Genomic DNA, 25602 nt, shown 5'->3' with positions numbered 1-25602 from the left:
ATAGTGAGAATATGCGGGCGAATATGGGAGTCCAATATAAAGTAGATCATCGCACGTCCACCAAGTTGATATAGCCCTTAACGAAACCTGTCGGATTATAACGAGATGTTTAAAGTTTTGTCGACTTCGGTGGACTTCGGTGGCGCTGTGGTTGGACGATGGCTCATCTCCATTTGACATCGTCACGCAAAGAAGAAGAAGAATAGTGAGAAGTGAAATGCGAACTCGCACTTCGCCCTCGAATGAAAGGCAGAGTTTCGAACTAGGTAATTTGTTCAAATCAGAGACCTGTCCTGTCCATTTCAAGTCCTGACCATTATTAAAACCGTTTCTTAGGTAAACCAAATGGTTATATACTTATTTAATTATTTCATCAAATACTGTAAGCAGTCCGGTAACCTTGACGTGAAACGCAATCAGTTAAACAATGAAATGCTCCACATTATGTTAATGTCGTGTACTGAAGTCGCTATTGGGAATCACCTATACCTAATTACGTGCATCACTGTATAGGTACGGGACTGCCAGCGAACCTTATTACGGGGACGCGACCTAAAAAAATATTATTTGGAAAATTCGGTCTTTTCCAACATGTCCTGTTCAAATATGATAAAATGGCAACCCTACCTACATTACATACAATTACATAAAATAATAAATCTTAAAATTAAAATGAGCACACAAAAGCAAACTTCATAGAAAGCTAGGAACTCTTTTTTGTATTCAGCGGAAATAATTTTAGAAAATAAATAATGTCTGTTCCACATTGTTACATTGATTGTTACAAGTTGAACATTTCTATTCAGTATAGTTACACTACACTATAGAAATTCTCATTAGGTGTAATGACTTTTTTGTCTTTGTTCCATTTAGTTGACGTAAAACTAGATGGTCATTTTTATCACAATTAGTTACACTTTTAGAGTCAAATTTGGACTTACCTAGCACCAAATATGTCCTTCTTAGCTAAAGAGTGGGCTCCTATTATCTTCAGTCGCAGCAGGAAGCTGTTTTCGTCAGTCTGAAAATGAAATTTAAGACTTTCATAGAAAAAGATACAATGTTAATCTCTCTGGAACAATAGACAAAGTTCTTAATTCATCAAAAATGATTGCTATGCATGACTATGTGCCAGGTTTCATGAAAATTGGTATTGTATTTTTTGAGTTTGTTTAAAGACAATCGAAAATACAAACACTAACACTTTAGTAAAGAAGTAGGTATAAATTACCATATTATATTGCTGATTTCATCAAGATGATAAGAAGTACAGTTAGGAAATGCTATTATTAATGAACTACCATCACTCCTGTGAATTTCCCATTGGGAACAGTTAAATTGTGGTATTTTTCTGAAATGAAAGGTACCCTATACTTACCACTTTCCGTACTTCGAGCTACATGTACCCAAAAATATTGGTTGAGTAGATGAAGTTAAAGTAAAACTTCCGCATTTATAATATTTGTTTGGACTAGTCATAATTAAGAGTCCTAGTTGTTGCTGGCAACACAAGTTTTTTATTTTTATTTTTTTGTATAAGGTTGTTGTTCTAAAAAAAGGAAAAAAAATCGACGGCTACGAACTCTGTCATGTGTCCCAATTAATATAAAAATAAAATACAATATCAACAGCAGTTGTTTGGAATTTGACAAGATCCTAACACTAGTCACAAAGGGATACACAGATTATTGTTTGCACTTCAATACAGCTTCTTAATCTCTAATACGACATCTCTACATCCACATTGCTTTGTATACTATATGAATATATGGCTAACATTAGCCTTTCGAATTTTTCACCATTTTTTTATAAATTATAAGGTCTGTTTCAGGTTACAATATAGTTTTTAACCTGAAACATTATAAAAACGGGTGCCAGAAGGACGGACGGACCACTTAGCCAAAAAAAATTTTAATGATACTTACAGCACTTATGGTTTCCCAACACAACTGTGTTGGGAAACCATTGATATAATATGATTAAAAGATTTCAGTGAGTTGAATGAAGTTTGAATAACAATAATAATACAAAAGATTTCCTGTTAACACATGGATCAACTCTATTGTTTGCACCACAAACAAATGACAGCAAAGAATATCTATTGCAAATGCAATTTCTTGCAGCCAACCATTTGGTACAATGAAAAAGAAGAGAACTGAAGAGAGTGCAGTAAACTGTTGCTGAGGCTGAGAGAAGGATTATAACTTTGGGAGATCTTTGATATCACTATTCATTATGGTAACAGTATCTTCAAATTATGTTAATTTACTGAGACTGCTATTTAAACCTTACACCAAAACTGAATTAACATATCACGATGGAGCTTCATACGTTTAATAAATGGCAAACACGAGGAAGTTATCCAATAGCTACGAAATCTTATTAACAGCTTAACCTTCAAATATCATCGACCAAATTATAACAAATCGCTACACATTTTCGACTAGTACTCACGAGAGATCGGTCACTAGGAATTGTTCATACTATAAGCAGGTAAACGTGCCTCATTTAAATGTAAATCAATGACAAATATGTGTTTACATGTCGTCGTAACTAATTATTCAATGTTAAGAATCAGGAAACGATGTATCTACTTACACGTGGGTCCGACTGCCAAGCCATCACCCATGTGAAAATATCACTTATTTCCGAAGGTAATGGGGAACACTTCACATTCCTTTTTCCAGTTATGATTATTGAACAACGGTTTGTAAAAAATAGTGACACGTTTCTCAGGCCATTAATGTTTCACACTCTAGCATCACATGTACTACTTCTGTTTCACATTTAAAGTGTTTGTCCAGTTTTTTAACGAAAAATCTAATCACTGAATCTAATTAATTTCTAACAGTAATTAATGAAATACACAAATAAAAAACGAAAATATCACGAAGAAATACCCTCGATGACAGAAATGACAGTCAAGTCAATTCTATTGACAGCTGTTTTGTCACTTTGATTTTTTCATTGCGTTTTGTTTAACCCTGAGTATAATGAAAACTTTCCAATCTTATTTTAGAAAAGTGATTGAAACATTATCCTTAAAATTTTCCATTGCACGGTATTTTAAATTTCAAAGCGTTTTTAGGATTTTAGGATTTTGATAAACTTTATCAGACCATCTTCATAATCGTTGCTTTGCTGTATGACATATCTATGTATCTGTTAATGATAGTATGTGAAATTCATAGGATTCATAGGGGTCAACCTATGAATCCTATGAATCTCACATACTTAACTAAAGCATTTAAAATAAAACTGGTACCTAAATTCTTTATTTTACCTGATATTGTAAAGAATATCTCGGCTCAGGTCTCTGTGATCGTTGATAATGGTTGACAGACAATGAGGCCGACCGACTCCTATGACTGTCGACCTCCAAAGGCCTAACACTATGCATAACTGCAAATCCCGGTGCACGCGGATCTATCATGTCGTTAAGGCACCACAGAACTTCACCATCACTTCAATATTCACATCACAATAATTAAATCTGAATTATTTACTTCGCCGAAGTTAAGTCGCGCACTGACAAGCCATATGACTGGTCTAATCTTATCATCCAAAGAATGGGGACGATAAAAGAAGTGAGCGTTTACAATTAGCATTGCGTTGATAACTTCGCACAGAGTAGAGATAAGACCGAGCTACACAAGCAGTATACAGTTTAATTAAAAATCCCCGCCTCACTGATTTTTGAATATATATATATATTATATTATCGGAGATTTAGCAGTATAGGGGCAATATAAAATAGGTACGTACTTTCCACTAGTTATGTACCTATATATTTTCAAACATGATTATCAAATCAAATAGGTAACTATTGGTGGGCATAGGAAAACGTGCAAGGAAAGAAATGTTATAGGCATCTAAATAGTACCAACATACCAACTGCGCTAAAGTCTATAGCATGACATGACAAAAATTGACACACTCCAATAGAAAACTAATAAGTACATTAATTTTTTTTCTATTTTGTTAATGTAAGAATTTAGCATAATTCTTGTGCTATTTTTTTAAATTTCGCTATAGAAACAAAAATTATAAAAATGTGATGGTGGCGCTAGTGTTCGTGTTGGCCTAGTCAGGCGTAGCCCAGGAGTTACAGGAGTATTAGTAGGTACTCCGACTATTTCCATGGCCTAGTCTTATTACTAGAAAGGAAATTTTAAATGTATCTAGAAGGCCATTTCATTCCAAATATTTTTTTTGATTATATAAAATAATCGTATAAGTCAATAGAATACTTTTTGTTAGTTTATTTACGCAATCTTAAACAAATCGTTTGTAGATGAAGACTGTGAGTACATTCTTGAGAAAAAATATTTTATTTTCGTTCACAACATCATAAACACAACTTAACTAACTCTTGATAGAAAACCATGAAACTAATTAACATTTCGATGAATTTGGCAGCGCCGACGTACATTGTTGGTTTTTTCTTGCGATAATAAAAAGCTCGCATACAAACTACACACTGTACTTTCATAGGCGTCGACATCTACCGGCATAACAAAGAACATTGTGTATCCTGTGAGCACTTTAGAAACAAGCGCAAATAAAAACTAGCTTTAAGGTTACAGCAATAAGATTCATTTTCAAGTGAAAGCGGGAAAATGGAGATGAGGAATACGGGGGGGGATGTTTTTGTTGAAGTCAATAATTAAAGAATAATACAAAAATCAACGGTTTTATTTCTTAATTAACAACAATCACAGCACAATAATCATAATTGTCATATTATAGTTGATTAGCGTTTTATCACCATCATCGGCTCTTTAATCCGGAACGCCTCTATCATGTCCTGTAAATAAACAATACTTTACTTTTACCCCACGAAGCAAAAATATAGAGCTTTATTTGCATTTCTCTAACAAAAATTTTGTTATGATACGCGGGGCTGAGGCAGACGAGATCGATGATCCGTGTAGTACTTTTTGAGTTTTTCGCGAAAAGACAGACAGACAGACGCGGCAGAGGAATTTATAATTAACGTAACCGTAAGGATGAAAATTTATTTGTTTTAAACTTATAGGAATGTAGGTATATACACATGCTACTAGCTGCGCCCCTGGGCATCGTTCCCGTGGGAATTTCGGGATAAAAAGTTCCAGGTTATATTCCACCCGTGTACCAAATTTCATAACAATCCGTACAGCAAATATTGCGTGAAAGATTAATAAACACATACATATACACAAACTCACAAACTTTCGCATTTATAATAGTAGTATTAACGTCACCTGCCACCGCTGCATGTCGATGGAGACGATGAACTGGTTCTCATCAGACAGGTTGTGTCGCTCCCGCTGCGTCTGGTCCACTGGCGTTATGAACGGCAGTCCGTGCTCTTCGTCTGAAATAAAGGTAGGTACATATGTGATACATATGAGACACATATATTAAATTTTTAAGCATGACCTGATGGTGCACCCAGGATCGGCTCCCAACGAAGGAACTCTTCAACGGTTTAGTGCATGAATATGATTTTTTTGTCACTAATTGATTGTAACAAGATCTCTTTGCCGACAGTAAAAGCTAATGGCAAAAATATAAATCAGTTAAACACAAAATGATTCAGCTCGTTTTTCCCCAATATGCTCCTAAAAAGAGTAATCGAGAGAAAACATAGCGTGATCCTTGTCATGCGCGTGCCATAAAGATGTGAATTACCCAGCTGCACGGAGACCAGGCCATCCTTGACTAGGAAGGAGACGTGGTAGACGTTCTCCACGGTTCTGGAGAAGCTGGCCGGGTCCAGCACCACGTGGAAGTAGCTCAGCGGGCGGCCGCTGTTGCGGTAACTCTTCGTGATGAACCGGTTCACGCGGCTGACCATTTCCGAACCCTCTTCGGTTTTTTCCAATCTGATGTCACGAAGGCATTATTTTATTATTTACTAGCTGCCCGTCCTGGCTTCGCTTTAGTAAAATCATAATAAATTACATACCAAGTCGTAAAAAGTTCAGGCCGGCAATACAGGTAGACAGTGGTAAGCGATTTTGTTTTATACTATGTAATGATAGTGATTTAGAGCCATTCGCTGTTCCACTGCTGGGCAAAAGCTTCATTTAATAAATATTTATATATGCAATAAATACCGTATTTATATTAAAATATGATAATCATGATATATAATCAATCATCTGTCTTCTCATATGTTTAGAATTAACTTTTCTATTTGATCAGTTTATTAAAAATGCACATTTGGGTGGTTCGCAGAGCGTTTCGACAGCTGCGGCCGCGCGGTCATTACAATCCGTAAATTTTCTCAAGGAAGGAATCATTTCCAAAATCAATTTACCACAATTTGTGATCTTTATTGAATAGGACCCTGAAATAAAATTAAAAGATTCAATAATATAAATATAAACATTGTACATACTTGTCAACATTCTCGGGCGCTTTCAAGGCGGCGTTCGGGAGTCGGGCGCGACGGGCGCGACGGGCGCGCGGGCGCTGCGCCGGCGCCGACGCCGAGAACGCGCCGAACAGGAACGGCGCGCTCGGCGCCGCGCGCGGGAACTCCACGCTCCAGAACTGGGGGTTCTCGCGCTGGAGACATATTGGGCTCTCGTACATGCTAGGTACGGCGAAACACCAAAGTGTGGCTAGAACTAGGTTTAGCCTTTATCAATTCGGCTAGACCTCAGTGCTTATTCTTCGTTGGCTACACTAAGTGTATTGTGCACAAATTAATTAAATTTTAAATCGACACGTAATCATCTGTGACCATCTGCACTTACGAGTAGATCTAGCCGAAGATAAAAACAATACATCAAATTTAGACCAATGTTTCTTACCATATGCTTTGCCAATTCGTGCCTATCATAAACATTTGCATTGCCGCTCACTGCCTCTGAACATCGCACTGCTAAATCACTGGTTGCCTTCAGTACTCGGGAGTCTAAGTAGCTTTCACCTAAAAATAAATTTGTAATATAAAATAGATAATCGGTGACCAGTTCCCATCAGGTGGGCTTCATGCTAAGGGACTGCCCCCCATAAGGTGCTGTTGTTCGTGGAAACTCACAAATGATGAAAGAGTGAAACACAAACCTGGATGTCGAGCTCTCTCCTCTATGCTGCCCTCAGCCAATAGCGATTGAGCCTCTTGTACAGCATTGGCTGTCCTTTCCATACATTCCATATTTGTGCTGCCATCATCTTCTGGAATTACACAAAATATTTTAATATAATTTCAAAGTGAACTGAGATTTGTGGAGATCACTTGAGGAGGCCAATGCAGGAACACAAGGCAATCAATCAACCGGTGTCTACCAAATGATAAAGGAGATGTAAGATTGTTAAATTAAGTTAAGATTGAAAAGGCTAAATTTATCAAAATGAATTTCTCCTTTATTATTCAATTCAATAAATAAATAATTATTTATATCGATGTGATCTTATTTATTACTTAATCACGCTAAATGTACTAAACGGATTTCGATGAAATTTTGTACACACGTAGAAATAACAAATAGGGTAAATTTATTTTTTAAATTTCCACTGGAGCGAAGTCTTGAGGCGCACCTAAAATTAGGGTCTATAAAGCGTCCTTCACCTGCGTGTTATCGTTTACTACAAATGTGAGAAAAATAGATTTAGTTAATACAAATAAGAGGTCAAACATATCCTGCCGCGGACGGAACTGCTGGTAACAGTTAAAGAGTTCTACAATGTATACTTTGCACTCACCGATTGTGGTAAGATCTTCCAAAAGGGCGCGATACCTAAGTTTCCTGTCGTGGCTAGTAGTCATACTTTGTCTAGTACTTCGGGATCCCTGAATTGTACCGTTCCTTCGGGACATTTTGATTAAAACACACGACACCAATAGTAATTTATTCTTTTCTGTACTGTACCGGGAAATTGTATTCGTCCATAAACAAATAGGTAGCGCAAGCAAATACTACCGCTCAACTCGAAACAAAACATTGTGTTGAGCTGACTTTGACGTTAATTTTTTTTTTGTTTATTCCCTCGTTTTATTGAGGAGGCAAAGGGTTGACGTTAATTTTGTTTGACAGTGAAATGAAAAGACTCAACCTCAAATACCATTATTCTTCAATGACTTCGCTGCTGTAGTAAAAGAAAAGATAGATACTGTCAGACAATCAAAATCAATGTCAACTAGAGCTGATCCATCGATCATTAATTGTAACCCGGTCATTCACGACCCGTAAGCGTGGTGATCAATTCTAAATGATTCGATAATTCAGAGATTTCGATCACTTTGAAACTATACCTAGTGGATCAATGGATTTGGGTTCTATTGTATGATTGACTCGATTCCAGGATTCTCCTAGGTATCCAATCAATGCAGGTGTCAGGTCGCATACGCACTCGCGGGTCACAGGTCACCGCGCAACTGATCAAATTTGAAATCCAATCTAAACAAACAAGTTCATTCATTTTAGGTACAGGTGTAGCGTATCGCGAGCGCACTGAAGCCGAGAACGAGCGATTGACTTCTCTACTTATCTCTCTTCCGCATGCTATCGCACGAAAATGACGGATATTGTTGTGAAAGTGCAGTTCATGAGCGGGCGGCGACCGGGTCTTTAGTGATAGAATCTTTTAGAAATTCGTGACTCAATCACTCGATCACGGGTAGTGACCGAATCATTACGTCTCGATTAATCTTAATCGACTCAGCGCTAATGTCAACACAAAAACACGAACGTTGTTGTGTTGATTTTATGAATTTGTGCTAAATAAATATCCAGGTTTAAAAAACACATATTACCATGGGTATAGGCCAGGATTTCACTAGCTTGAACATAATATTCATTATTAGCGGTGGTGTTTTAACATTCGTGATATTGTTCATTTTTGCTAAGAGGCAAATAACAAGGTTTGCCCTACGATCCAGGAGAGGACCTCATGTTCCCATCGGTGCTGATGCAAAGAAGGTAAGCACTCCAGTAGGAAATAGATAAAATGCCCCCAGATAGCTTGGTAAAAGTTTCCTTGATACAAATACTCTTTTTTTTTTTTGAAGTGTTTGAAGAAAGAAATAGAACGACGCATCGAAGCGGTGCCTCGTATCATGCATGAGCCTCGTCTCTTGAGTGCGGAGCCCTCACACTACATCCTGGAGCCTCAGCAGCCATACCACTACAGGTTTAGAGCTGTTGATGATATTAAAACTTTAGGTAAGTGTTCTTTGAAGTCAATATACTAACAAAATTACAATCAGTTGATAATAATAATGTATGACAATAACAATAGCAGCTTTGCTGAAATGAAACCTCTTTCCTAATGAGAATTGTTGAGGTCTTTGTATCAATATTTCCCAAACTCAATTACAATTAAGGGGTCTTCAAGGCAAAAGTGAATAGGCATTATTTGAGCTAGCTATACCTATGTATGACATCTTAGACCTATCAATGCACCAGTCAAATAATTGTGTCTCGATTTTCTGTGATCAACACAATGGGTTAATTAATTATGAAATCATACATACCAATTTTATAAATGCGAAAGTTTGGCTATGAATGAATGAATCTCTTACAGAAGAAGAAATAGCCCGTCAAGAGCCAGGGCTTCGGCGTCATCCCCGGGAGTCTCTGCGCGCGTTCCTGTTGTCTTCCCTCGCAGCGCCACTGGACGGCAGAGGCCAAAAGCTAGTCCATCAGTTCTGTGACACATATGAGTTTGCCAGACACCATCCCGGAGAGTTTGGGGAGGACGAGTACAATGAGTACAGCCGACTGTTGCTCAAGTTGTTGGATGCGTGAGTACTCATTTGTTGATTGGGTACTCATATACATATATTTTATTCTCCTTTTTTGTATTTTTTGCCCTAGTCCGGTCCACCCCGAACTACTGTTAATAGATGATTTTTTTCTATGAAAAATATTTGATAATTTTTATATGTGTAGACTTTTTAAGTAGAGAATACCTGTATGTTTTCCTGTACTCTGTTTTTACATGGATGTCCTGGAAAAAAATGAACTTGACAACAAACATTGTGACTATAACTACAACCCCATGACTATCACCCAACCTATAGTATATTATATAAAGCACCATTGACCATCAGTCATTTTGACCAAATCCTGTGGTTATTTCGAGATAAAAACCCTATGTGTTGTGGTATCGCCAACCTCAATAGCAAATGTCATAAGAATATCCTGAGCCATTCGAGCATGAAGACGTAACAAACATACAAATTTTCACTTTTATAATATCATTGGGTTGAGATCACCTCAATATACAATAGTGAAACTTTACAATGATTAGAAGCGAAGGTTGTGTAACACCAGGGCGCGGCTGCTGAAGAGCGTGGGCGGCGTGGGGCGGGCGCCGACGCCGGCCAGCAGTCCGCAGCGCCGCGCGCGCCCGCGCCCCGCCGCACTCGCCGCGCACAAGCTGCCCACGGCGCTGCATAAGCATTATACCACCCTCGAGGTGAGAATTTGTTAACGTAATGCTAGTATCTATTAATGCAGGTGGTGGACCTGTTGATGACACCGGCGTTCTCGATTTCAGACTCCAGAATTTACTGTCCAGCTTTTTTCAAATTTGCAGTCAGAAACAAAAACACGACATCTGCATAAAGGATAAATCAATATTAACATTTTCAATAATATTTTGATAAAAAGTTTTAAAAAGTGGAAAAAAGTTTGATTTTATAGTTGTTGGCAACTATTATTTAAAGAAGTCGTATAAGGCGACTATGGGACATATAGCCTAGGCAGCTGATGACTGATAAGCAACAATAGCATTCTCAAAGAGGGTAACCGTCAGACAGGCTTCTTCAAAGTTATTTTTCAAGCCTTCAATCCAAATATTCTAAACATGAAAACTGCGTGATTTTCACAATGTACACAGTATATGAAGATAATTCTATATCTTCGACACCTCATGTAAACCCTGTCGGCCATTGGAATTTAAAAGAAAAATTTGAGTTGTCGCTTCGCGTCATCACAGCCCCGAAGGCAACGAGATGAGAGTGATTATTGAAAGACGGCCTCGTTCCAGAACATGCCAACGGAGCCCAAGCTGGAGCAGGAGGTGATCAGGGTCCCAGTGAAGAGCCCCTCGTCGCCCGCGGGCCGCGCGCCCGCCGCCGACGAGACCGCAGTCTGACACGCAGCCACCACGCTATAGACCGTGGACCTATTGCTATCTCTTTCATCTCTAATCCTGCACAATGGACATTTATTACGAAGACCGAAGCACATTTATTGGTCCTTCGAGCCGGATCTGATCTGGATCTCTATTTACATAGGCTTCGGATCTCTTCATAGATTATAGATTCGTACCTGACAGATAATTCAGTCCAATGTATTTATTAAATACGTAGATGTTGTCACACTTTTTCGACCCCCTTTTATTGACGTATTTTATACATGGAATATGACAAAGCGTTGTTATGCACACGGCTGAAGAAGCAACCGGGACACCGCTCAGATGAGAAAATGATACACATTGGTATATAGCGTGTAGCTGAACACATACGGACCATATGTGAGCAAGACAGACGTTGAGGTTGGAGCCATAGTCGCATCGCAATGAGTGCCTAAGAATTGCCTTTGAAAGGCTAAAAAGTAGGCTGTTTATTATAGTGAATGAGTGGAGGATTGAACAAGTGAACATTCTAAGCACATGGACAATAACCCTCCTTTTCGCATCGCCGTTAGTCGGGTAAATAGAAAAATGCGACTCAAAAAAGGAACTTGGCAAGTCATAATGGACTGTAAATATTGAGACTATCATGTAAATATCGCGTAGAGATTAGTCAAATTATGTAAAATAGAATTAAGATATAAAATCTAAATAACTGATATCTTATAAGTCGCGGGCAATAGTTAGTACATATAACTGTACTAACTATTGCCCGCGGCTTCGCCCACGTGAATTTAATAGTAAAATATTTGTCATTCCTTTTAAAAAATTATGAAGAGTATGTTTACCAATTTTCAGAATTAAAATTTGTATTAGGTTCCATACAATATTTTACCCCCCTTTTGAAAAGAGGTTGAGGGTTAATTTACGGAAAAACTTGAAACACGTGTTCTTTAATTTGTTGTAAACAACTGAAATCCAAATTTTCAAGTCACTAACTTCAACGGTGTAGAACTTTCATATAAAAGTTTTTCACCCCTTTCAACCACTTCGGGGTGGAATTTCTTGAAAAAGAAAAGAGGTGTTTTTAAGCTATCTTAGCTATTCTGTAAACAACCATTTGAATAAAATCTTATTGTCAGTTAATATGTAAATAAGGGAGATTATGTTTATTTATATTGTGAATAAGTGTTGAAATAAATAGCATCATAACAAACAAGTATTTTATTTATTTAAACAATATTTAGGCACATTATATTCAGATTTTACAAAAGTTTTATACAGTAACGCTGCTCCATATTTGTTATATTTATTAGGCACCATTGTATAAATAGTTATGTTAAAGGCAGGGACCGGACAAGCCGTTCGTTTTTTTAATCTTTTGAAAAGGTTTCCCATATTCTTGTGTAACCTGTTCAATGGCTAACCCAATCCAATGACTATCCCACATTGTGACCCTTTTAAAGGATTTCCCATATGATATGGCTAACTCTTTCGAAGGGGTAACCCGTACGTTATAGCGCTTACTCTGTTTGGCTTTCCCCTTAAATGCCTGCGGGGGGAGAGGGGTGTAGTTTTCATCACACCCCGCTCCTGTGCAAATTTGCGTAGCTCCGTGTGTGAAGAGCCTAAAAGACACGAAACGACACATTGAATCGTGTAAATAATTACGCACCGTTTTACCGCACGCGCTTAATAGGTATTTGTTGTGCATTGCAATTTATTCAAATTAAGACCGTATGGCCTGAGCTTAAAGCATAAATTAGCCTGCTATCTGAACCCCCCCTTCGTACGACTTACCTCAAAGAAAGGGTTTTGTAGACGTTGATATAGCGCTTACCAAAGCAAATTGAACGGGTTATAGCACCGAACGGCTTTGGAAACCTATTCCAAAAACCCGTGAAAGTGATAGCAGGCATTCCCTGGTTAAAGGCCGATGTGTGCACCGGCCTTTGCATAACCGTTTACACTAACTGAAACACATGCGCGTGCGTTTCTTGCGTTGCATTGTCATACAAAAAAGAGCGCGCATTCGCGTTACACAGTCAGTATAAATGCGTCTTAAATAATCAAAATACAAATATATTTCGATTTAAGATGCCTAGACGATAATACGTTTTGAACAAGAAAATAAAACGTCTTGTTTGAAATAAAATGTTTCGCCACGCCTTTTTATTTTTCAAAGAGGTATTTATAGAATATTACAGCAACATCGAGGAAGTATATACATTATGATATCTACATATCCACTTCTACAGCATGTTTGCCAAAGTAGCTTTCCCTGTAACAAAAAGAAAAACAATAAAAACACGCCTGGCGTGTTTTACATTTGTAACTGCATAGCGACACGCGTGGCGCAAATATATCCCTTACAATATCAGGAACGGCGTTAACATCGAAGTAAAAAGGAAATTTACAATATTACTATAATACTACTCGATCCTACTACGACGCATTTATTAAAGAAGCAGTATAATGTAATTTCTTACAGCCTAGTCCAAATGTTGTGCTGCATGAAGGGGGCCGTATGCCTGGTCGCCAGTAGCGCCCTCTGGCAGCTGAGGGCTGTACTACAACAGCCGATGTTATCCCGAGTGTGGATCAGCCATTCCAACATCTGATGACAAAAATATAGTATAAGACTTCTTCTTAGTGTAAAGTAGGATTTAGCACTTTTTGTGTTCTTTGTACAATAAAGGTTACAAACAAACAAAAGAGCTTGCTAGAAAGGGATGTATGACAGATTACTAGTGAAAAGGCAGTTTAATACGTTCGTTGTAGGAAAACGCGCCTAGCGTACAAACCAAACCCATTCCTTTTATCGAAATTTCAATGAAGTGTGCATAATAATTTATCAAGTTTAACGCGTGTGACATAATTAAAATTTAACTGTGTACATATGAAACCATAACAACTGGCAGCAATAAAATATACCTGTCTTGTAGAATTCTGCCAAGCTTCCCTCTGAAACAGTTGCGCAGTCGCAGCTGGTAACATTAGCGTGACGTCACTAGTGCATGGAGATGCTGATAATGACCAGTGGCCGCTGAATATGGCTGTCGTTATCATAACTAGATTGCAGAGGTACTGCTTAGCGGATTGGTTTTCGGTCCTGGATGCAAAGATAAAATAAATTACACACCTAGGACTTCCTCACACATCTATTGGTGAAAACCGTACAAAATTAGTTTATAACGTTCATACAGTCAAACACGACATTTTTACATACACTGTTATAATATATTTGGTAATAAACGATAATATTAACTTTTGATTACTCACATGTATTAATAGGGTCTTTAATATTAAGCCTTTATATATATTTTTAGGCATAATTAAAAATGTATGGTGTATAGGGATTACTCACTCATGGAAAGCGACTTGCGTTCGCGCCATTAGTTGTAAGAACCATTCCACAGTCGCCGGCGCGTCGCGGTCTGCGGCTTGTAGCGCGGGGATCATGCATTCTACGCTGTACTCGTGTACGCTGAAATAGGCGATTTTATTTGTACTCACAGTAATGAAACCAATGTTCATTAAACAGTGGTCAAGACGTTCGCCTATCGGTAAAGAGTCGCATGAGTTTGTATTATAGAATACCAAGCGTGTCCGGCGAAGGAAATATTAAGAACGAATCGGATACAGTTCTAAATGTCATAAATCGAAAAGTTATATAAATCCACTGCACGAGGATTAAGACGACGCGTCCCGAGTTTAAATTCCTTTGACGCCTTAAAATAAGCTTTAATATAAGAAAAGGTGGAATACTTACACAACCATACTACTCTGAGCATCGATAAGTTCATTAAGCCAGACGAGACTAGCGCTCTCTATAGCCACAGCAACTCTAACTGCGGTGGATTTGCGAACTAATTCCACTGTGTTCTCCCACCAGCTGGTCGGTGACGTCATACGTTCGAGATATTTGGTGGAAAGCGTGCGGCAAGTTTGGACGTAAGTAGGCCACGCCTGGGAAAACGACAACAATACTTTTGTACCTACTTTTGCATATTGTATCTCATGCAATAAAGTTTAAATAAGTTTTAACATTAAACATCATAAAACGAACAAAGAAGTCAATGAAATGTTAAAAAAATATTAGAAATTCGAGTAATGTATACACACGCCTGCCGTAAGAAAATACGCCTAGCGTGTTGCTGTAACCAAGCACCGCAACCGTGGCGTAACACGCGCGATGTGAATTCTCGAACAGATATTACAAAGTGCTATTTTCTATAAACTGCTGAGTTTTGTTTAGCACTTAATGCTAGGGCCGCCATTTGTGTGTGTAACTTCGCACAATATTACTTTTTGTATTTTTATTTACTTAAATATATAAAATAAAAAACTCACCACATTATCGTCAGAGATAATAGAGAAGTAATGCTCCACAATCTGAGAGAGTAGTGTCCTATTTGCGTCGTGTATCTTGTCGCTTTCCAGTGCTTGTCTGATGTAATTTAGCTGCTTTACGAATAGTGGCTCTTCTGTGCCGTGCGCTATATAAAACCAACCAATATATTCGTCTCTTTCTGTCATACACTCTTAATTATCTAAGAAACTTAAAATATATGAATATTTAAATCTAAGTTGTGATTACATAATTTGTTTTTTGTTTTTATATAGTATAGTAGGCAAACGACCATGCAGTTTAGCAGAATACTATGACCAAAATCTAAACTTTGTGAATCATTCTCACTTAAATGAAAAAGGAGTGCTCATTTTCTATTGAAAAAAACAATATTATATATAGAAAAATAGACAGAAAACTGAATGGCTTTTACCTAGGCTTAGGAATAAGTTTTTTAATGTGTATATACATATATGTGTATTGATTCGAAGTTGTTGCTATATGTTATACCTCGTTTAGTCCTGGCTATCACGGAGTAAGATTCGGCAAGACAGCGTTCTATTGGTCCTCTCAGAGAGTTGGGGGGCACGCCACGACAGAGAATTGGGAGTAGCTCGAATACTAATATTATATCCGATTGCTAGAAATAAAGAGATGTGATTATAGTCCTTATTTACTAAGGCATAAAAAGTATGTATATACTATTGCTGGCTATATTCTAACCGTTTACCAAATTTCATCGAAATTGTTGATTTTGCATGATTAAGTATCCGTACTTTACAAATAATATATCGTTATGACAAGATTCGTGCACATGGATGAAAATAATAAATAGAATTCGATACATAAAAAGGATTATCTTTAAATCCAATGAGGAAACGTTGTCGCTGAGTTAGTTTAACGTAGTTCTTTTTTTTTCTATCCGTTGTTCTAATTTTAACTTTATATATCTACAATTGTAGTCAATTATTGAATAACAATGTCTACTATATACTATTATCTATATACTATCTATATACTATTGAAAAACAATTGTCATCGTCTTTGTATCTCGCGCTCGCATCTAGGTACCTCAAGGTCTCAACTGAAAATCAGTGTATTGCCCCTCCGGGTAATAGTACCGCTGAGTTGTGTCCTTTTTGTATTGCTGCAACACACTGTTATTTGTATTGTGTGTGTTATTGATATAAAGAACCTGAATGTGTTGTGGCTACAAATAAAGATTATATTTATCTATCTATCTATCTATCCACACATAACATTGATAACATTTTTTTAATTTATTAAAAATGTAAAAATAATATTCTAATTGTATACAATAATGCACATCGATTGATTTATACTTCAGTGGCTCCTGGATCGATGCCCTGCAAATAATTCTCCAACAGCCGCCTCGCCGAGGCCGAGGTCTGCGCCTGCCTCGCCGCTAGCATCAAACACCCGGCTTTCCACGCCTCGCCTCGGTGTATAGCCTCGTGGAGGTAACACATGTCCACCGGCGGCAGCGGGCGGGGGTACTCCGCTGTCAGTGTGTTTAGGATTGAGAGTAGGACCGAGTCGGGGAATTCGTAACATGGTGAAGTTGTCTGCAAAAAATATACGACGACACTGAAGTTGAGAAGAAGCATCGATAATGAACTTGCCTAATTATTAAGAACATAATATTATGGCGGTGCTGATTTGGTTGAAAGTATGAAACATATACCTGTTTCCTAAAGCAATCCAACAGTCCCCTGGCGACGCTGCTGGCGGGCAGGTAACCAGCACTCTGAGGTTCCGCACGCGCGTCATGTTGGTACACGCCGCTGCGGTAACCCTTGATCTCTCTTTCTATCAGTTTGGTACACAATCGCTCGATACCGTTCAAAGCGAATTGGTTGGTGTATTTGTACACTTCTGGCCACACTTCGCCTATAAATTTAAAAAAAAATCCTATTTTTACAAGACTTGTAAATATAATAATCTGAAGGATTATGCAATGAAACAAAAAGGAAGCCATGAGCTCGAGATTTATTGGGATATATTACAGCACAAGTACACAGCGAAGCTAGAGAGAGAAAAACTTCAGTGACATGGATAACTGACAAGTTGTAGGTGCGGTTAATTACTTCAACATAATCCAATCATGTTATTAGCTTTCAGATAAATTAAAAGTTCGGAACTGATATCACAAAAGATTTAATGTTAACTAACATTTCAATTATTAGTCTTATGCTGTTGTCCCACTGCTAGCCTCCCCTCTGTCCGTTAACTCCTCCATATTAACATACATAGTTATATAATTAGATAAAAGATCAGTTTATTGGCCTTACTTTTAGGTATATAAAACATAACTACCTTTAGAATTGTAACGCTGTTGGTTTTCTAAATAAATAAATAAATAAGATAACCTTTATACTGAAAACTAGAATTACATTACAGGAAAGCAACTTTCGTCCAGGCGAATCTGCATACACGAACTACTCAACATTAAATTGATTTCACGGGATTTTTAAATACAAACATACTTACATGGCACATAGTCTAATACATCTTCGGGCTTTCTGGCAGCATCTGCTGGAGTCTTACAATATGATGACGGCAATTTCACTGAACGACGGTATACCTATGAAATAAATCAAAATAAAATACATATATAAATTTATTTCTTAAATCTGTAACCATTTTTTTAATGTTGATCAGAAAATGTCGGTATCAAATAACTTAAAATACGTACATACTTCAACTCTAATACGTGTTAACATGTGATAAAAAAAAACGGGTTGCACTCCGGGATTCCTGACAGAAGTGAAAACTTGAATATTAACGTTGTGCATTATTGACGTCTTACGAGTTTTCGATCAAGTCACGTGTCCTGACGCGAGTTAAACATTTTTTACCCATCACAAAAAGTGCACAACGCCGCTAAAGAAGTTTTCACTTAAAAAAAAAAAAAATCACAAACATTAAGTCAATTAGGTACCTCGGGAATATCTTTAAGTTTATAATCAGTAATCTTAAACTGCGCCAGCGCATCGCACGCCGCTTCCACAACATCGGGTTGATTAGAATCCGCGATGTACGTCCACAGTTTGCAGGTGACTTCACTGATCAGTTTGTCGAACTCTGGGGTTGACACGCGGAGCGCGGGGATTTCGGACAGGAGGCGGCACAGACTGTAAAATTAGCTAGCATAAAATACGATTTCACAGACTTTAAAATTAACCAGCATATCAATTTTTTTTTTTAAATCAATTTTGAAAAATGTTATTTTGACACACGAAAGTTTGCCATGCGTGTCACTCTCATAACACGCCAGGAGTATTTTCATATTGTGAATTAATGTTGTTTTGAATAAGTGAATCAATAAATTTAAGAACGAGCTTCTTGTCAATGGAGTATTTTCCATTCTACTCTGTTTCCTACCATAGATGTTACCTTCCTATACGACACGACTTTTACTTTGTTTTTTAATTATATGCCTTTTTTGGCTTTTCTTTCCCTCTTTTAGCTACATTTTATCCTTCGATTAAAAAAATAAATTTATAAACTTTAGCTATAGCTCAAAATAAAATTTAATCGGTTTACATCCACGAGCATGACCCTCAAAAAACCCCCAAATATTAATAATATTATAAATGCGAAAGTAAGTTTGTTTGTTATCTCTTCAAGTATTATCTGCACGACCAATCTTCTTGAAATTTCGCACACACGTAGTTCGAATTACGGAGAAGAACATAACCTTTCATCTCGGAAAAAGAAAAATTGGCGAGCACCGACCTGACCTGCAGCAGAGGCCTGGCGTCGCGGAGGAGCCGCCGCTGCAGCGCGCGCCAGGCGCCGCGCACGGCCAGGCTGCGCGCGCGCCACAGCCGCGCCAGCGCGTGCAGCGCGCGCACGCTTGCGCCTGCGCATCCCGCGTTCAGGATCGACGACAACGTCGGCACCAACTCCAGGCCGTGGCTCGACGGCCTGACATTTTATTTGGTTTTGAAACAAGAAAATAAAGACTATTGTTTGAGTCGGGTAATCTCCGAAACTACTGAATCGATTTCAAAAATTCTTTCTTTTTTTTTCATTTCAATCGCATACTTCGAAGTTTAGCTGTAACATATATAATATAATCTTGAGATCTTCAATTGCGCGTTCTAGACTTGTCAATTCGGTCATATTAACTATAACGTCATCTGTCCATACTTACTACGTTACTTTGTAATCTATTGTTTTTGTCTAGTATTAAGACTGTATACTGTTAATTCACCTTGAAAATATACAAAAAATAAATAGTTTTGTGAACCTAACAAAAGGTACAATACCATTAACTTTAGACTGGTTTGTTTCGTGATTGCCGCTTAGTCGGCATTGCGCATTTATCGCGGTAGATGTCGCCCCATGTCTCACCTGAGTTCACAAATCCTGTCAACAGCCTCGGCCCTGGCGAGCTCCACCTCCCACTTGGGCTCGTCCGGTCTCCCGGCGCCGGGCTCCACCAGCAACTCTTGCAGGTACGGGAAGCAACGCACCTGATCAATCAAATTGGTATTTAATCACACTATGCTTGAAAATTTACATATATGGTGACAAAAATAAATAAATATATTAGGACAAATCACACAGATTGAACTAGCCCCCAAAGTAAGTAGAGACTTGTGTTATGGGATACTAACTCAACGATACTATATTTTATAACAAATAGATAAACATCCAAGACCCGGGCCAATCAGAAAAAGATAATTTTCCATCATGACCCATCGGTTCACATCACCCCTCTCGGTTCAGTGACAAGAACTTTACCACTGCGCCACCGAGGTGGTCATAAAAACAAGTTAATAATTAATATAAATTATAATGAATATTTTATAATTATAATATATCTATATTTAATTATTGTATTCGATTATATAAATACATTACGCATTTTATTGTTTATTTTTTACCCACGCAAGTGGCTAGTTGACGTTTTTGTAGAAAAGGCTGCGGTGAAGTTTGTTGCGCCGCTTCTTCAGTCGGCCGTAGACTTAGTCTTAAGTCATTAACTTATGTAGGTATATTTTGATATTGAATTAGAATTTTATTAATAATTAACAGATTGTTTAACAAAATGGGATTTGTATTTTAATTTTTCTCATAAATAATATAAAGTCCTGTTTATACCTCTATGCGACAGCCATACGAGCGAATTAACAATGATTTTGGGTAGGTTGATGTGTCGTTGGCTGTACTTAATATGTTAAATACCTGTGTTTCAGCCAACGTAGTGTACAGTGAGATAAGGAAAGAGACGGGCGCCCCTTTGCCGGCCTTCAACGAATTCAGTATCGCCACTATTGTGGGCACGTTTTCCTGAATAATGCGAAAATATTACAAACTACATAGTGAAAAAACTGTATTGCAATTATAATTAATTTATATATTTTTTATAATTAATTTTATTTTATTTTTTTATTAGAAAAAAAAAGCAAAAGACATTTACCTTTGTCTTCGCCATCAACGGTAGTGCTTTCAAACATTCCATTTTCACTCTCGGCGATTTGTCATTTGCGATCTTATACACCAACACCGGCAACAGCATAACAGATGCCTCCTTCTTCTTATCCACCAACCCCACAACCATTCTCAAAGCCCTAACTATTATATCTTCAAACCAATCATCATTCCTCTTGTCCATAGCAACACCAAGCAAAAATGGTAACAATTCAAATTTTAATTCTTCGTCTAATCTATCCAAAGAATCGAACCAACTTTTTAATTTATCCGGGTTATCTCTCACACGCTCCCACGTCTCTAACAATTTAAATGTGACGTATAACTTGCTGTCTGTGTATAATAAAGTTTGGAAGACTTTATTCGCTTTTAGATTAGGCATGTGCAAGCGATTGTCTTCTTTATTATTTGATTGGTAAATGTCAATTATCTTTGAAGCTACTTTCAAGGCCGACGAGGTTAGGTAGGACGGTAGATGGAGCCACTGTAGAGAGAGCGCCACGAACATGTTAAGAGATATGTTGCAGCATTCGTATTTTTCTATTATGTCGAGGGCTGAAACAATAGTCATTATTAAAAGCTTTTATTTATATCTAGCTGCGTTCCGGGAATTCTTCAAAATGAAAAGGTTCTTTTTTTAATTAGTTATATCTGAATTGCAACATTGTAAACTTTGAACTTGTGGAACAAATAAACAGTTTTTATAATCGTCTTACTCTCTTACCTGATATTAAGTAAATTAAACCATTAGTATAGTCAACAGCACATCGAGTTACCCTACGTGAACCTCTGAACCTCTATGGCGCGGTAATAGCGGCGAGTTTGCAATGAATTTGGGTAGGTTGATGTGCTGTTGAAATTATTTATTTGTTGACTGTACATTTTCATTTACAAGAATATGTTGTTTTTTTTTTTTGCTAAGAAAGCAATTTCGTCATTGACTGCGTTGATTAATCACTTTGACATTTCGCTTCCGCTGTCAAGGGGTTAAAATGGTAAACATAACCCTACTAAGTAATATTATAAAGGCGAAAGTTTGTGAGTATGTTTGTTATTTTTAATAGTAAATTTTTATGAAATTACATAATGAAGTGGCCTGTACCTTGGATTAACACACAGGGTACTTTTTATCCCGAAATCACTGTAGGATTTGTCAAAAAGTCTGATAGTCATTTTCGCTTTACAGAGTAAGTGACGCTACTGTTCACAGTGGCGGATTAACACAATTGCCGCCCGTTGCGAGTCATTTTAGGTTCCTAAATTGAACTGAGTTTCATTTGAATCGTTCCATAAGAGTTGATGGTGGGCCAGCTGACCGGGGCTCGAACCCGGGAGCTCCAGTTTGGCAGTCCGATGTGATGACCTTTAGGACACACAAATTCAAATAATTTATTCAGAAATTAGATCTTCACAGGCACTTTTTCACGTAAATTTTTATATAAAATAGTTATATCTCACAAGCTACAAAGTACTCACCCCTAGCGAACAACTCGTGCAGATGCAGAGCGGCGGCGGCGGGCAGCGCGCGCGCCAGCTCAGCACAGCACAGCACAGCACAGCACAGCGCGGCGCTCGCGTCTGCGTCTGCGCAGCGCGACGTGAGGCTGTAGCACTGCCGGGGGTCGCGGCTTTCAAACACATGTGTATTTTTTAGGGTTCCGTACGAAATGTGAAAAAAAATAGAACCCTTATTAGATCACTTGTGTCATGGTCTGTCCGTCCGTCTGTCGCAGTCAATTTTCTCCGAATTATAAAATCGTGTGGAATTTGGTAAGATTTTGATAATTATTCTTTTTTATTATCATTTATTAAAAAATAGATTCTAACTGATTTTACATGGATTTTTTTAATATTAGGACATATCACACAGACAGCTAGCCCCAAAGTAAGTTCGAGACTTGTGTTATGGGATACTAACTCAACGATACTATACTTTATAACAAATACATTATACAGATAAACATCCAAGACCCGTGCCAATCAGAAAAAGATCGTTTTCCATCATGACCCGACCGAGAATCGAACCCGGGTCCTCTCGGTTCAGAGGCAAGCAATTTACCACTGCGCCACCGAGGTCGTCAAAATAACCATTCCATTTTTGAGGATACGGAACTATAAACTTGAGATCCTTCTAATGGAGATGGGCCTTCCTTCCTTCTATGGAGCTTTAAATACTGGCTGAGCTATCAGCCAGTATTTAAAGCTCCATATAAAAAAATATTTAATCAATTATTTAATCTTAAATTCCACCAATATACTTTCTCTCTTTAACACCCGAAGCCTGGGGTCCAAATAATTAATAAACTAGCTATGATTTGACGACCGGCTGCCTGCCTGTCGGTAATCAACTTCCGTGAATGCTTTTGTTGCCTATCAGCTGTCAAGGCTTGTTCAGTGGTAAAGAAGAAATAGTTTTTCTCTCTCTCTCAGTAATGGTCGCCAAAAATGTATGTAGCTTTGATTTGTGAAAATAAAATATTTTACTGCATTGTTCTAAATCTCTATTTTATCCCTATTTTGTTCATAACCCATCAGTTGAGTCCTATTCTAGGGTGGGAACCACACATCAAACCATGCTATACACACCCATGTTTCACTAGTTCTCTGGAGATCCTGGTTATCATCGGTAGCAGGGCTTCCACTTGATCACTGTCCTGCTTGTACAGTGCTGCCTCCGTCACTATTGAGTATGCTGCGAACGCCTGCTCCACCAAATCTGGGTTGCATATCTGTAAGTAAAATTAATCGAATTAAAACTAAATAAATATAAATATATATGCCTGACGTCTGCCCAATGCCTGACGTCAACCCTCTTTGGGGATGTTATTGTTACCTATAAGCTGTTAAGGCATGTTTCCCTTAGTCGCCTTATACGACATACATATGAGGATTTGGAGTGGTCCTATTCAAGAGTCCACATGCGACCAACCACAATTGTTTATATAACTAACTAAAATACTGTTTTTAGTATTCCACACCAACCCGTTACAGGAATGCTTTGTTAGTATTATAATATTGTTCGGGGCTTAAACTATTAATGTAAAGAAGAAAGAAAAATACCTGCTGACATGAGAGACAGGCAAGCAGCAGTGAGGATTGTGCAGTAGACTGCGGCAAGCTCAGGAGAAGCTGCCACGGCCTGACACTGCCACTGCGGCGAGGGTTGCATGTCAGCCACAGGAACACCGGCCGGAGGAGCTCCAAGCTGTTTGATGACACTCTGGGAAATTTGAAATAGACAGAGATAGAATTGTTTATTCTCATTAAATACGGTACAAATGGTATCCATAAGGATAACCATTATCGATAATATCCTTACATATTACAAAAAGAAATCACGGTCTGTAAACTCAAAATCTATCAGTGTGGTCATTATGATTAAGTCTAGAACTTCTGACGCTGCCTGATATTAATATTATTTTATAATTGTGTCTGAAAAATAATTCACTGTGACAGTATGAAAGATAAGAAATACTTACATATAGTCAGGATGTGTGCACAACGCATGCATTTGTACCAACACTTCGTCTTCTGCTTTGTTCTTCTCCAACACAGTTATGAATGGGTGCTGTGGAGACTTAAGACCGAACTGGCACTTGTAAGGCTGGCCGGGCACTAGACGGGACTTCAGATCTAGGATCATTAGGCCAGACATTGTGGAGATAATGGCAGAATGATGGCTAAAAAGATTTGATAAATAAGTTTTTGATACAACAAGCTTTCATTTTCATCAGTGAGATAGATAGATAGAGAGAGATCTTATTGTGTTGCAGTTTACAGTTGTTATAATAATGCATTGACATATAAACTGGAGTAAAAAGGAAAATTTTTACTCTGTAGGCAAGTATAAATTTAACTTGCAACATTTGATTATATACAAACATCCGGGCAGATGAAACTAAATGAAAGCTGGCAAAAATTACTGGGATTTTTTTAACTACAATATTATACTTAATGGATAGACATTTTTGTACTAAAATAAGAGCGATATAAGAATATGGTCATTTTTTTAGTTACTTGCAACTTACTTACTTGTTATTGTGATACAATGAAATGAATAAAATTGGTGAAATATATAAAAGAATATTGCTTACTGTGCACTGGGAAGAAGGGTCACAACGATCGACATTGTCTGGCCAATGTCCATAACACCCAGCTCTACCAGGGCCAGGAGACCCTGACAAGCCGTGTGGCTCACCATAGCATTCTTTGAAGAACACTTCTCCCTCAAAAATTTCAATTCTTCATTCTCAAGAACAAACTTCTGTCTTTCGCCAGGTTTATATTTAGATTTTATAGTACATATCAATTTGTCGATGGCATTCACTATTAAAACACTATTATTTGTGTTTAGTTTGTATTCTATTTCATCCATTTTAGTTTAAATTTCTCGGAAAATAAATTTAAGATACCGGACAAAACATGAAAACAGCTGGCAAATAACCTAACCAAATATTTTTACTAGCCTTTTGACTGACATAACAACGTTGACATTGACAGTTAACACAGGCAAACAATAACATTTATTTCAGTTTTATTTAACCTTGTAGGTAGACTACAAATGCGAGAATATTATTATATGCCATTTGCCATTCAATAACAAACCATAATAAATTATACACCTAAACCTACTTAGGAATCACATTATTTGTAGACACGAGTAAATGTAGTTTTTGAGTTTTTGCGTGTTTATTATACCGTGGTTCATA

The 25602-nt window shown here is 37.7% G+C and overlaps 4 protein-coding genes across 9 annotated transcripts in view; 1 reads left to right on the top strand and 3 right to left on the bottom strand.

Moving 5' to 3' along the window:
• Window positions 1-3566, bottom strand: part of Nedd4 — a 33179-nt gene extending 29613 nt beyond the window's left edge. For 2 of the 5 annotated variants that reach the window (XM_053759011.1, XM_053759012.1), the window contains exons 1-2: window positions 3284-3566; window positions 942-1021 (exon numbers count right to left, since the gene is read on the bottom strand). In XM_053759011.1, coding sequence (XP_053614986.1) covers window positions 942-1021; window positions 3284-3433 — 230 coding nt within the window. In that variant the 5' untranslated portion in view covers window positions 3434-3566. Of the gene's footprint in view, window positions 1-941; window positions 1022-2598; window positions 2932-3283 lie in introns of those variants that run through there. The other 3 variants (XM_053759013.2, XM_053759016.2, XM_053759015.2) reach the window with 3 other exon arrangements.
• A 1113-nt stretch (window positions 3567-4679) lies between these two features.
• Window positions 4680-8029, bottom strand: Nse4 (Non-SMC element 4). Of its 2 annotated transcripts, none has more exons than XM_053759018.2 (7): window positions 7702-8029; window positions 7063-7170; window positions 6807-6925; window positions 6389-6558; window positions 5677-5870; window positions 5247-5359; window positions 4680-4807 (listed from the first exon to the last, which is right to left on the bottom strand). In XM_053759018.2, exons 1-7 carry the CDS (start codon window positions 7814-7816, stop codon window positions 4754-4756), a joined length of 873 nt encoding a protein of 290 aa, XP_053614993.1. In that variant the 5' UTR covers window positions 7817-8029; the 3' UTR covers window positions 4680-4753. The 2 variants fall into 2 exon arrangements, with proteins under 2 accessions (XP_053614993.1, XP_053614992.1); XM_053759017.1 differs by having other exon boundaries at window positions 7063-7173; window positions 7702-8019.
• A 350-nt stretch (window positions 8030-8379) lies between these two features.
• On the top strand, window positions 8380-12209 carry LOC128677864 (uncharacterized protein). Its single transcript, XM_053759019.2, has 5 exons — window positions 8380-8918; window positions 9008-9161; window positions 9523-9742; window positions 10275-10419; window positions 10993-12209. The coding sequence occupies exons 1-5, from the start codon at window positions 8754-8756 to the stop codon at window positions 11098-11100; spliced, it is 792 nt and encodes a 263-aa protein (XP_053614994.1). The 5' UTR covers window positions 8380-8753; the 3' UTR covers window positions 11101-12209.
• Window positions 12210-12288: 79 nt separating this feature from the next.
• LOC128677861 (uncharacterized protein) lies at window positions 12289-25350 on the bottom strand. The gene is made up of 20 exons (XM_053759010.2): window positions 24988-25350; window positions 24373-24573; window positions 23954-24113; window positions 23480-23622; window positions 22370-22521; window positions 20883-21448; window positions 20648-20752; window positions 19811-19932; window positions 19190-19381; window positions 18393-18585; window positions 17942-18035; window positions 17136-17341; window positions 16774-17016; window positions 15941-16070; window positions 15433-15578; window positions 14852-15048; window positions 14447-14566; window positions 14014-14191; window positions 13569-13696; window positions 12289-13360 (listed from the first exon to the last, which is right to left on the bottom strand). Exons 1-20 carry the CDS (start codon window positions 25266-25268, stop codon window positions 13318-13320), a joined length of 3600 nt encoding a protein of 1199 aa, XP_053614985.1. The 5' UTR covers window positions 25269-25350; the 3' UTR covers window positions 12289-13317.
• Window positions 25351-25602: the final 252 nt, after the last annotated feature.

The sequence above is a fragment of the Plodia interpunctella genome, chromosome 18, assembly GCF_027563975.2.
Source record: "Plodia interpunctella isolate USDA-ARS_2022_Savannah chromosome 18, ilPloInte3.2, whole genome shotgun sequence".
In the NCBI taxonomy this organism is placed as follows: Eukaryota; Metazoa; Arthropoda; class Insecta; order Lepidoptera; family Pyralidae; genus Plodia; species Plodia interpunctella.
Note: the sequence above shows the minus strand (reverse complement) of the source record. Positions and strands in the feature narration are given on the sequence as shown.

What these genes read in the sequence shown, in the direction of transcription:
- LOC128677864 (XM_053759019.2), top strand. Translation starts at nt 8,754, where the DNA reads ATGGGTATAGGCCAGGATTTCACTAGCTTGAACATAATATTCATTATT. An exon ending in TCGGTGCTGATGCAAAGAAG is followed by an intron (nt 8,919 to 9,007) that starts GTAAGCACTCCA and finishes TTTTTTTTGAAG; the next exon opens with TGTTTGAAGAAAGAAATAGA. An exon ending in TGATGATATTAAAACTTTAG is followed by an intron (nt 9,162 to 9,522) that starts GTAAGTGTTCTT and finishes AATCTCTTACAG; the next exon opens with AAGAAGAAATAGCCCGTCAA.
- LOC128677861 (XM_053759010.2), bottom strand. Translation starts at nt 25,268, where the DNA reads ATGGATGAAATAGAATACAAACTAAACACAAATAATAGTGTTTTAATA. An exon ending in GCACGAGTTGTTCGCTAGGG is followed by an intron (nt 21,449 to 22,369) that starts GTGAGTACTTTG and finishes CTATTGTTTCAG; the next exon opens with CCCTCGACATAATAGAAAAA. An exon ending in GCTCAGAGTAGTATGGTTGT is followed by an intron (nt 14,567 to 14,851) that starts GTAAGTATTCCA and finishes CGCCTATTTCAG; the next exon opens with CGTACACGAGTACAGCGTAG.
- Nse4 (XM_053759017.1), bottom strand. Translation starts at nt 7,816, where the DNA reads ATGTCCCGAAGGAACGGTACAATTCAGGGATCCCGAAGTACTAGACAA. An exon ending in GGAAGATCTTACCACAATCG is followed by an intron (nt 7,174 to 7,701) that starts GTGAGTGCAAAG and finishes GTGTAATTCCAG; the next exon opens with AAGATGATGGCAGCACAAAT. An exon ending in CCTGGTCTCCGTGCAGCTGG is followed by an intron (nt 5,360 to 5,676) that starts GTAATTCACATC and finishes CCTTTATTTCAG; the next exon opens with ACGAAGAGCACGGACTGCCG.